Source organism: Macrobrachium rosenbergii, chromosome 13 (genome assembly GCF_040412425.1).
Source record: "Macrobrachium rosenbergii isolate ZJJX-2024 chromosome 13, ASM4041242v1, whole genome shotgun sequence".
Taxonomy (NCBI): domain Eukaryota; kingdom Metazoa; phylum Arthropoda; class Malacostraca; order Decapoda; family Palaemonidae; genus Macrobrachium; species Macrobrachium rosenbergii.
Genome location: NC_089753.1, coordinates 23,812,341 through 23,824,632, shown reverse-complemented (window position 1 = coordinate 23,824,632; position 12,292 = coordinate 23,812,341). Strand labels below are relative to the sequence as shown.

At 37.9% G+C, this 12,292-nt stretch overlaps 1 protein-coding gene across 16 annotated transcripts in view; it reads right to left on the bottom strand.

Annotated features, from left to right (window-relative positions):
- The window catches only part of LOC136845031 (uncharacterized), a 38,304-nt gene that overhangs the window by 8,494 nt on the left and 17,518 nt on the right, over positions 1–12,292 (bottom strand). For 3 of the 16 annotated variants that reach the window (XM_067114722.1, XM_067114729.1, XM_067114737.1), the window contains 5 exons: positions 8,929–9,216; positions 6,696–6,983; positions 4,564–4,836; positions 1,334–1,683; positions 597–742 (listed from right to left, as the gene is read on the bottom strand). In XM_067114722.1, coding sequence (XP_066970823.1) covers positions 597–742; positions 1,334–1,683; positions 4,564–4,836; positions 6,696–6,983; positions 8,929–9,216 — 1,345 coding nt within the window. The remainder of the gene's footprint in view (positions 1–596; positions 743–1,333; positions 1,684–4,563; positions 4,837–6,695; positions 6,984–8,928; positions 9,217–12,292) is intronic. The other 13 variants (XM_067114725.1, XM_067114734.1, XM_067114738.1 and 10 more) reach the window with 8 other exon arrangements.

Below are 12,292 nucleotides of genomic sequence, written 5' to 3'. Positions count from 1 at the left end.
GGAGCAGCTGGTTGGAAGTGAGAGGGGAGGGGGGGAAGGTTGCCAAAAAATACCTCATCAGGGAAACATACGCTGTAGGAGGAGGGTCTTGTACTACTTCTTCCTCTGCTGAAAAAAACAGGAGACAACATACGGTCTTGAGAAGGCTTATGCGAAGGGGGAGCCTTATGAAGTAGGCCCAGTACAACTTCTAACTACTTCTTCATATGAGCGAAAGTAGGGTCTTCAGGAAGACCTTGGGCGGTCAGTTGGCACCGGGTGCCCGTAGTTACTATAAACAAACGAATCGCTACCGTGAACTTCAAAATTTTTAACTGCCACCCGAGTAGAAAGTATAGCTATGTTATTACTTGGTAAGTTACATATATGAAACCTATTACTTACAAATGGGCAAATCTGTTAAGAACTTAACACAAGGAACCAAACAGGAAAGGGTTCGATGACAAGGAAATGTTTTATGATGCAATTTTCCAAAAATTCCAGAAACATTTTTTCATAATTCAAATTCAAAAAGTGGAAAAAAACTCAAAATGAAAAGAAGCAATCTTTCATAACTTATCCCAAAACCTCCTCTGAAAGGCATATGACAAACTTACATTTTCAAAAGGTCCAAATTACTCACCAGTCCCCTTTGCTTGTTGTGGGTCCTGACATGTTTTGAAAGATGATCAGATCGATTAAAACACTTTTGACAGTCTGGGCAGTGGAACCTCTTCTCTCCTGTATGAGTCCGCTTATGACGCTGTAAAAATTAGGCAGAGTTAGTTGTAAATAATTATACTGGTTAAAACAACGTACTTAAAAAGTGATGCTTGCTTATTGACTGTCAAAACTATCTGGTGGTAGACAGCAATCTAATGTGCCACCATCCAGTAATAACTCATTTACTCCAAAGACAATTACTTTGAGAAAATTCAGTTATCTTTGAGGTCTTTAAGTGGGAACAACTGATTGCATACTGGCTAGAATAAAAGCATTCATATCCTCATTAAATTTAAACATGATATTTTAATGATAAAATAAAGTTTGTTCATACTTACCTGGCAGATATATATAAATATATATATCTGGCAGGTAAGTCTCATGAACAAAATGATATTTTAATGATAAAATAAAGTTTGTTCATACTTACCTGGCAGATATATATATTTATATATATCTGGCAGGTAAGTCTCATGAACAAAAGTAAAAGTACACAGTATTACATAATTTGCAAAGCCCCATACCTTCCTGTTCTCTTCTCATTTCTTAAGAATCACACTAATAACAAAACTACATCATGAAAACTGCAATAAGAGCCCAATGATTTTAATAATTAGAGAAATGTACATACGTGCAGTTCATCTGATCTAGTGAATCTCTTGTTGCATAACAGCCAAGAGCAAGCATAAGGCCGGTCTCCCGAGTGCCATCTTAGATGTGCCCTCAAATGTGATGTCTTTCTATACTGCTTGTTGCAACCAGGAATGTGGCAAATGTGCACTTTTGTCTTGTTTTCTCCACCTCTCTCCCCTTCTTTGCAATTTGGACATGTGCATGCAACTCGGCGTAACCTGTTCTTCCACCCATTAATGGCCAACCAGGTCGAGTCTTCTGGTTGCAGCACCACCTGAGGTTGGCTTACTTGACCTACTGTGGATACTAGCCACTTGGAATCTCCTTCACACTGTATAACAATAGCACCTGTGGGAAGTTGAAAACAATATGTGAAAAAAAAAAAAAGCTTTGACAGCGTTTTCAGACTTCTCCACATCTCAGTGCCATACCCATATTTTACTACACATAAGCGTAAATTTCAAAAATATTTTTCACATGGTAAACTTCAACATACAAACCACTGTTATTTTTCTTTTTGTATAGTAATCGCCTACACAACTTCTGTTTAGGCTGGAAAAAGGTGTTTAAAAATAACATACTATACAAAACTTCCAACATACAGTATAATAAAATGTTGGGAATGAATCCTGATGCTCAAACTTGTAGACAAAGACTTTGAATTCTTGCACAGTCTAATATTAAGGAAGAGTAGACAGCCTTCAGTTGCTTATCTGCTAAGACTGGCAATCCTACTCTGACAAATATGGGTATGTGAATAAAATCTGTAAGCTTCATCACTGCACAATTAAGCTCTGTAAGTTTCACAACTGTCCAGTACTCTCTTGGCTTGAAACCCACCAATTCACTGAATGCACTCTGGGGACCTGAATAAGCTCTAAGCTGTTATACATTTGGATCACAAAATCTTGTTCACCATCTTCCTCTCTTACTTTGACAATTAGCATTCCTCCTAAGACACAAGAAGCATCAAAACAAAAATATTAATGAACTTTGTAGGCTGCCCCCTAAGTCACTCATGACGATGACCAAATAAGATCATGGCTCGTTGGATAATGTCATGTAGCATCATAGAATCTAATATGAAGACACTGTAGAGCTAGACTCCCAAATCCTCTTTTTGAACCTAACTGACAGCTTTTGTCACTTAAGCAGTGTAAAGATGAGCGTGTAGATTTTGTGTCCAAATCTACAATTATGCTTATCATTTCTAGCAACACTGATTACCTGAGATACCTTAGATATCCTATAAATAAAGAGATTTGGTTTGGCTGGAGAAGATTACCTACTGAAGAGATCTCTGCCTGTTTTTCATTATTATTACTATTGTAGATGAAACCTATTCATATGGAACAGGCCCACAGGCGCCACTGACTTGAATTCATGCTTCCAAAGAATATGGTGTTCATTAGGAGGAAGTAAAGGGAAATACAGAGAGAAGAGATCCCACTTATTGAAAAAGAAAAAATAAAGTAATAAATAGATAAAAATGTATTAAAATGCAATGAAATTAGTATTAGGGTAGTAATGCATTGCATTTTCTAGAGCTGATAACAACAGATCTGTAATCTTAAGCCCCATCCATATGACCAGACTTTGTCTGGGAGACTTAGTTCGTTGGCAGACAAAATCTGTAAATAAAACAAATGTTTGTTGTCCACATGGCTGTGTATGGCCAGTTAAAGTCTGGGTGGAGGTGAGCACAGTACGACAATTGTAGCAAGGCTCACAGCCAGCAGAATGGAAAGTGACTGGCACTTTGTGCCCTACTGATAGGCATAAGTGTGAAGAAAAGAAGAGCAATGGGTAAAAGGTAATGGTGTAAAAGCTGGTCCATGAAAAAGAAAGCTCCACTAAGTCATGTGACTATTTTAAGAGAACTGACATTTCCACTTCCCAAGTTTTGTAAGAATGTACCTTAAGACTTTCTATTCTCAACTTGACAAAGTTGAAACGACACCTATACGTGTGCAGGAAAGCGTTACACCAGAAACCAGACTTCATTTTATGTTGTTAATTAGGTAGAAGTGATAACCATTCAAAAACCAACCCCACAACCTCCACAACTGGTTTTACAGTTTTAAAGTTTATAATATCATTACCATTATCATTATCCTTAGTAGTAGTAGTAGTAGTAGTAGCAACAGTAAAGCAAAAGGCTGTAGACTCAAGGGCCCCAACAGAGAAAGCATTCCAATGAGAAAAACGAATCAAAGAAGTGATATGATAAATTAAAAACTTACAGAAAGGAAAATGAGTGTAAAAAAATTAAAAAGACAATTATACAGTATATTAAATATGAAAATGCTTGAAAATCAAGGACACTATAAATCATAATTTCACATAACAAACAACCATATCTACGGATTGAACGTATTATACATAATAGTTATCATTTAAAATAGATAACTATAAAAAATCTATTCCCATGGACATCCAGCTATACAGGTGTATTTGATCCCAATGATAAATATATTATTCTGCATAGTATGGGAGCTTATGAAGGAATTTAAGGAAAAGGCAATTACACCCAAAAAATGGAGGGGAACACACTGATACCAACTTTTAATGAGAGATGTACAAGGCTACAAGAACTATAAGGGAATTACATGTATGGCCCAGACCATGACAATTTTGAAAGAAGACGTGGAAGACAAACATGAGGTTAAGATTGAAAGCCAGAAACTAAGCTTAATGAAAAGGATTGGTACAGTAGATATTGCTGCAAAGTATACCTTAGTTTAACCAGACCACTGGGCTGATTAACAGCTCTCCTAGGGCTGGCCCGAAGGATTAGATTTATTTTACATGGCTAAGAACCAATTGGTTACCTAGCAACAGGGCCTACAGCCTATTGTGGAATCCAAACCACATTATAGCGAGAAATGAATTTCTATCACCAGAAATAAATTCCTCTTATTCTTCATTGGCTGGTCGGAGATTCAAACTCGCGGCCAGCAGAGTGCTAGCTGAGAACAGAAAACACCCTCCCAATGAGGAACTATAGATGTTGGTTGCCGGAGAATTCATGGAAATGGAAGTGCCTAGGACATGGAGGAGAGGAAGACCTGAGAGAAGATGGAGATACTGCAATTGAGAAGGCATCATGAGAGACAAAGAAATAAATAAGGGGCGGACACAAAATAGAAAAGGCCCATTAAAAATCATGACCCCAAACAGGGTAAGCTTAGAACACATAAAAAAAGATAATGGAGTTTCGATACTTACAAGAGTCCATAATATCTGACTTAAAGCAATCTTGGCTGCTCTCATCTTTCACTAAAATTTCTAAACTTGGAAAACCTTGGGTGCCCTCTTTTATACATGATAAGTCAGGCTCAAGCTCAACTGGCTCTTCTTTTATGTTGACAGACTCCTCAAACTCAAGCCCTTCCTTTATGTGAACTGTTTCAAAGCTTGCCTTCATTACTTCTTCCTTAATGAAACCTGAATCCACTGCAACATATCCATTACCTTTACTCTCAAATTTTTCCTCATGAACTGTAGAGAAAAAGATAAAATTATGAACTTTAAGAACAGAGCATAACTATAAACCTGACATTGACAATTTATACAGTACTGACATTATATTTTTATCACTTTTACATTCTTAAATAATGATCCCTTAGCTAGCAGACTTCAATATAGTACAAATACATTTAGAATTGCCAATGATCTAGTCCGTATCATTGAATAACAAATACATAATGTACAGTAATTTTATTTTAATTCAATATATCCCTGAATACTTGAAGTTTCTAATACTACTAATAATAACTCTTGCAAAATTGGACCCTTCTTAATAATAAAAAAATTTGTTCAACTCAAGTTTACATATATTTTGAAGGTGCATTATATATCCTGAAGACTTATAATACAGTAGTGGATACAATAATGATAATTATGTAAATAATGAAACATTTACTTTTATGTAATAATCTTACATTAAAGATACTGTGCACAGTTGAAGACTGCTACTTATATATACCCTGTGGATATTACAAGTGAACATAATGACAGATAGTGTAAGAAATGTACATAGAAAAACTGTCGGAAGCACCATTGGAACACCTCTTTTGAGATGGCGTGCAGCTAGTCCGTCGCATTCTGCATGATTCTCCTCTGAACTGATATCTGGTCCCTTTCAAGGGTATTTTCAGCTTGGGGAAAAGCCAGAAGTCACGTGGAGCCATGTCAGGAGCGCAGGGAGACTGATGAGGCACAGGCATGTTGTGTTTGGTCAGGAAACTGCATCAAATGTGAAGAATGGGTTGGTGCATTATTGTGACAGAGCTCCAATTGCCCGCTGCTCACAGGTCCGGCCGTTTGCGTCTCACAGTGTCACGAAGGTGACGCAGAACCCCTTGGTAGAACCCATTGGTTTGGTGAAGTATGAGAGAACAAAGGGCACCAGAAAAATATGAGATAGTAATTAGTGAAATGTATACAGATGAAACAACCACCTGACAAGTACTGTAAGGATGACCAAGGTTAAGTGCTGAGCCACGTCTTCTACGATTTCATGCTAGATGTAATGGCTGAGGATGTAAGGGAGGAAGAGGAGGAACCCCTTTATGTATCTTCTCAGCTGATAACATGGCCTTGATTGCAGAAACTAGAGGAACTAAAGAAAAAGCTAGATGATGGTGATATGCATAAGAGAATAAAAGGATCAAGATAGGTTACAGACTAAATATTATATGCCATAAGGAATGGAGGATGATCAGCAAGCCACAATAAAGCTGGAAGAAGCAAAACTCTCACACGTTTCAAGTATCTAAGCTTGATAACAGATGCAGTGGGTGACAAGGAAAAAGAGGTTATCCACTGAATTCAAACTAGATGGAATAAATGGAAGGGGTATCAAACATTAACATACTCTGTGAAACTAGAGTCCCTATTAAGCTGAAGGGCAAGGTACACAAGGTGGTGGTAAGACCTGCCATGTTGCATGGTCTAGCAGAAGCACAACTGAAGGGAACAGAACATATTAAGTTAGATGTGGCACAAATGAAGATGTACGGATGGAGGAGTGGGGTGATGAGGAGAGATATGATAAGAAATGAATAGGTCAGAGGAATAAAAATCACTTATGTCTCAAAGAAAGCCCAAGCATTACAACCAAGATGGTTTGGGCACTTGATGAGCAACATGTTGCCGGAGAATTCATTGAAATGGAAGGAGAGGAAGGCTTAAGAGAGGATGGAGATACTGCATTTGAGAAGGCATGAGAGACAAAGAAATAAATAAGGGAGGACACAAAATAGAAACACCTGCAAAAGGCCCATTTAAAATCATGACCCCAAATAGGGATTAAGCTTACAACAAATAAAAAGAGACAATGAAGTTTCAATACTTACCAGAGTCCATAATATCTGACGTAAAGCAATCTTGTCTACTCTCCTCTTCCACTGTAACTTCTGAACTTGAAAAACCTGATCTTAAATAATCTTGGGTGTCCTCTTCTATACATGATAAGTCAGGCTCCAGCTCAATTGGTTCTTCTTTTATGCTGACAGACTCCTCAAACTCAAGTTCTTCCTTTATGTGATCTGTTTCAAAGCTTGACTTCATTACTTCTTCCTTAGTGTAACCTGAATCCATTGCAACATATCCATTACTTTCACTCTCAAATTTTTCCTCGTGAACTATAGAGGAAAAGATAAAATTATGAACTTTAAGAACAGAGCATAACTATAACCTTGACACTGACAATTTAAATAGTAATGTATTTAAATTTTTATCAACCTTAAATTCTTATATGGCAGACTTAGATCTACAAGTACATCTAGATTTACCATGACCTAGTCTGTATCACTCAATAACAAATATATAATGTACAGTAATTTTATTCTGATTCAATATATTCCTGAATACTTGATGTTTCTAATACTACTAATAATAACTCTTGTAAAACTGGACCCTTTAATGGAAAATTTGTTTAACTCAAGTTTACATATATTTTCAAGGTACATTATATATCCTGAAGATGTATAATATAATAGTGGATGCAATAATGATAATTATGTAAATAGTGAAAAATTTACTTCTATGTAATAATGTTACATTAAAGGTACTGTGCACAGTTGAGGACTGCTACTTAAATATACCCTGTGGATATTACAAGTGAACACAATGACAGATGGTGTAACAAACATGTACATAGACAAGCTGTGAACATGTTTCTTACACCATCTGTCATTGTGTTCACTTGTAATATCAAGCTGTTGGATGCAGCACTGGAACTCCTCTTTTGAGATGGCGTGCAGCTGGTCCGTCGCATTCTGAATGATGTCTTCTCTGAAATGATAGCTGGTCCCTTTCAAGGGTATTTTCAGCTTGGCGAAAAGCCAGCAGTCATGCGGAGCCATGTTGGGAGTCAGGGAGACTGATGAAGCACAGGTATGTTGCGTTTGGCCAGGAAACTCTGTGTCAAATGTGAAGAACGGGCTGGTGCGTTATCGTGACGGAGCTCCAACTGCCCGCTGCTCACAGGTCCAGCCGTTTGTGTCTCACAGCATCACGAAGGTGACGCAGAACCTCTTGGTAGTACTCCTTGGTGTGGTGAAGTATGAGAGAGCAAAGGGCACCAGAAAAATATGTGATGGTAATTAGTGAAATGTATACAGATGAAACAACCACCTGACAAGTACTGTACGGATGACAGTAGCTTCCAGGCCAAGGTAGGACTGCACCAAGGATAAGTGCTGAGCCATGTCTTGTACAATTTCATGCTGGATGTAATGGCTTAGGATGTAAGGGAGGAAGAGGAGGAGCCCCTTTATGTGTCTTCTAAGCTGATAACAAGGCGTTCATTGCAGAAACCAGAGAGGAACTAGAGAAAAAACTAGAGAGGTGGTGATATGCATTAGAGAATAAAAGGATCAAGATAGGTTAAAGACTGAATACTATATGACAGAAGGAATGGAAGATGATCAGCAAGAAACAATTAAGCTGGAAGAAGCAAAACTCTCACACGTTTTAAGTATCTAAGCTTGATAACAGATGCAGTGGGTGACAAGGATAAAGAGGTTATCCACTGAAATCAAACTAGATGGAATAAATGGAAGGGGTATCAAACATACTCTGTGACACTGCAGTCCCTATTAAGCTGAAGGGCAAGGTACACAAGGTGGTGGTAAGACCTGCCATGTTGCATGGGCTAGACGAGCACAAATGAAGGGAACAGAACAAAGTAAGTTAGATGTGGCAGAAATGAAGATGTACGAATGGAGTGGTGGGGTGATGAGGAGATATGATAAGAAATTAATACGTCAGAGGAATAAAAATCACCTAATCACCTCAGCCTTAAAGAAAGCCCAACCATTAAGACTAAGATGGTTCGGGCACTTGATGAGGAGGGGACGTGATGAGCAACATGTTGCCGGAGAATTCATCGAAATGGAAGTGCTAAGGAGAGGAAGGCCTTAAAGAAGATGGAGATACTGCATTTGGGAAGATATGAGAGACAAAGAAATAAATGAGGGAGGACACAAAATAGAAACACCTGGAAAAGGCCCATTAAAAATCATGACCCCAAATAGGGATTAAGCTTACAACACATAAAAAAGATAATGAAGTTTCAATACTTACCAGAGTCCATAATATCTGACGTAAAGCAATCTTGTCTGCTCTTCTCTTTCACTGTAACTTCTGAACTTGAAAAACCTGATCTTAAATAATCTTTGGTGTCCTCTTTTATACATGATAAGTCAGGCTCCAGCTCAATTGGTTCTTCTTTTATGCTGACAGACTCCTCAAACTCAAGTTCTTCCTTTATGTGATCTGTTTCATAGCTTGACTTCATTACTTCTTCCTTAATATGACCTGAATCCATTGCAACATATCCATTACTTTCACTCTCAAATTTTTCTTCATGAACTGTAGAGAAAAAGATAAAATTATGAACTTTAAGAACAGAGCATAACCATAACCTTGACACTGACAATTTATACAGTACTGTACTTATATTTTTATCAATCTTAAATTCTTAGATGGCAAATTTACATATACAAATATACTCAGATTTACCAATAATATATAATGTACAGTAATTTTATCGATTCAATAAATCCCTGAATACTTGAAGTTTCTAATACTACTAATAATAACTTGTAAAACTGGACCCTTCTTGATAATGGAAAATTTAACTGAAGTTTACATATATTTAGAAGCTGCATTATACTCATATATCCTGAAGACTTATAATATAGTAGTAGATACAATATACAATTTATTATTTTAATTTCCTTGGCTGCCTTTCTGCCTCTGTTTGTGTGTCCGGAGGCTGCTAGGAACTCCGGAGGCTTCATGGAATTCCAAAGGCTTCTGGAAATTCCAAAGGCTTCTGGGAATTCTGGAGGCTTCTGGGGCTTCCAAAGTCTTCAAGACAATCTCCAGGCTCTTCAAACCCTTTCGTCTCCAATTTCTTCTCCATAAAACTCTGTTCTATAGTGTTGTGCAAGAACGGGGGAAGCCCACATTCTTGGAGATAAATTCAAAAGGTTTCTGGTCCTTCCTGGAGACGAAAGGCTTTGAAGATTTCTTCCCGGGAATCCCATGTTCTTGAAGGGAAGCAAACAGAGCTGCCAGATTTCCACACTACAGAACGCCACGCACGGTTTCAGACAGTTGCCAGTTATCACTTAACATACGGTACTGCCTAGTCCTGGATTACTAGATCATGATTAAGTATACAGGGTTACATAAAAGAAAAAAATTTTGCTAATATGTACCCTTATAGCTACGCTACCAATTTATTTTGCCCAGATATTGTTATTATCTGATCCTAGGGTCCTTACCTCTTAAGGATATGTAATCCTAGGTTATAGGCTACAGACATCCACTATTAATTTACTCTAAATTATTTTCACTTACTGCCAAGATTATTGTAGACATCATATAATCTAGAAGATTTTCTACATTAATGATAAGTTGTGGAACATTTCTTTTAGTTAAAACATTTAGACAGAATGACAAATTCTTCAAAACAATTTGCGCTTTATGAAACTAGCAATTACCGATGGTAAGAGCTGACTGTATGTGGCAAGAAACACCGGGTTCTGGCTTTCACACACAAATTAATAATCAGCTCCAAAAGTTTAAAACTAAAGCTTTAACTGGAACTTAACAATATGCACTTATCATTTTAGATGTTTCCATGAACCTTGCTAATGACATCGGAGAAAAAAGTAGAATTTTTTGGAGCGCTGGTAATAATAAACCTTATTGCGTTGACCAACGAAGAGTAATGCTTCTTGGTCTCCGCATGGGTCTGTTGTTGACAATATGGCGGACTGTGCATGTACATTAATCACTTCTTCTAAGCAGGTTTTAGCGCTGGAAGAACCTGGGTATACAACCTCGCTGTAAAGATGTGGAAAAGTGCCCCATTATCTTTGAGTCCATTACATATTCCATCATGTGTTACAGTGTTTATTACCATGACACAACACCCAGCCGTGAGACCAGCTAAAAGTGAATTCTTTGACATTAGTTTGGTCACCACAGAGCTCTGGTAGACCATGGAAGAATAACTCCTTGAGGATGAAACAAGCGAATACGCTATAAGAAAAAATCTAATTTACTATGTGATTCAAAGTTCAGGTCTACATGTATCGTTGCAAGGTTTTCTGTTTTTGTTACTTTGATACTTTAACATGTTAATTTACTTTATAAACTCAGTCACCTTACCTCTAACTTTTTTCACTGATCTATCCTTTGTTAACAATTATGCCATTTCCCAGGCAACTCTCTTGCCTCAATAACATTACTTTTTGCCTGATTCTGTGGTTCAACTACAGTGTAGGAACAATACAGGTACTAAAACATAAAAATTACATTTTTATGATAAAATAGTTTTATATATATACAGTACTTACCAAGTAATTACATTGTTAATAGTTTCACTCGCTGGCAGCTTAAAAATTTGGAATTCGTGGTAGCGCTCGTGTCGGTGTAGGTGACTAGTCCCCGCCCACTTTCGGGGTACGAGAGTAATGACTTCAACGACGTGATTCAGTTGTTTTTTGCCCTTCTTTCCATATGAGGGGAGGAGGGAGGGCTTGATTCATGATTACTTGGTAAGTATACATATTTAAAACTTTATTTTATCATAAAAATGTCATTTTTATATATGTAACTTACCAAGTAATTACACTGCTGAATCCACAATTGACACAAAAGTGGGACGTATTGATTAACTACCCCAGAACATTATGGATGATAATGAGTTAGAGGACATCAAAATTAGCATTGGTACAATGCTTGTCATTCCTTACCTGGTAAGAGAGCTGCTGCAGGTAGATACTGCCTCTGGTCGGCGCTCATCTTACCATGTAGGGTGTGTTGAGTTGGCCAGACGCACCTCTACATCAATGGGTACTTTGCAGCAAGGGATGAACCCGGTGACTTAACAAAGTATACAAGAAGCCAGTTGCCCCTGCTCTGGGCACATACTGACCAACCAAATGACCAGAATCAATGAACAAGAGCATCACCTGCACCACAAAAAAATAAAAACACCACCCACCCATTAAAGCTAAGAATGGTGGGTCTCCAGGTACACAGTACCCCTCGGCTCCCCTTACGACTCAACACCCAAGTTGAAGGCGAAGAGAAAAGGAAGAAAGAAAGGCTTCCTATGCTTCCTTCCCCAACACCATGCCATCCATGGATAACAGCCCTAAATTACTAGAATTTTCAAAAGTAGTTTTTACATCACAAAGATAATGAGTTGCAAAGATAGACTTATAGACTTGCACCTCCAGTAAGTCGCTTGAAGAATTGATGATAGACACAGGTTGTGCTTGGAGGCTAGAGACGTGGAGACCGCTCTGATCTCATGAGCTTTAGCTTTGACGGACATTAAAGCCTCTTCTCCAACCTGAGAATGGGCCGCAGAGATCAGATCCTTCAGGAAGAAAGACAAGCCATTCTTTGATAGGGCACGAGACAG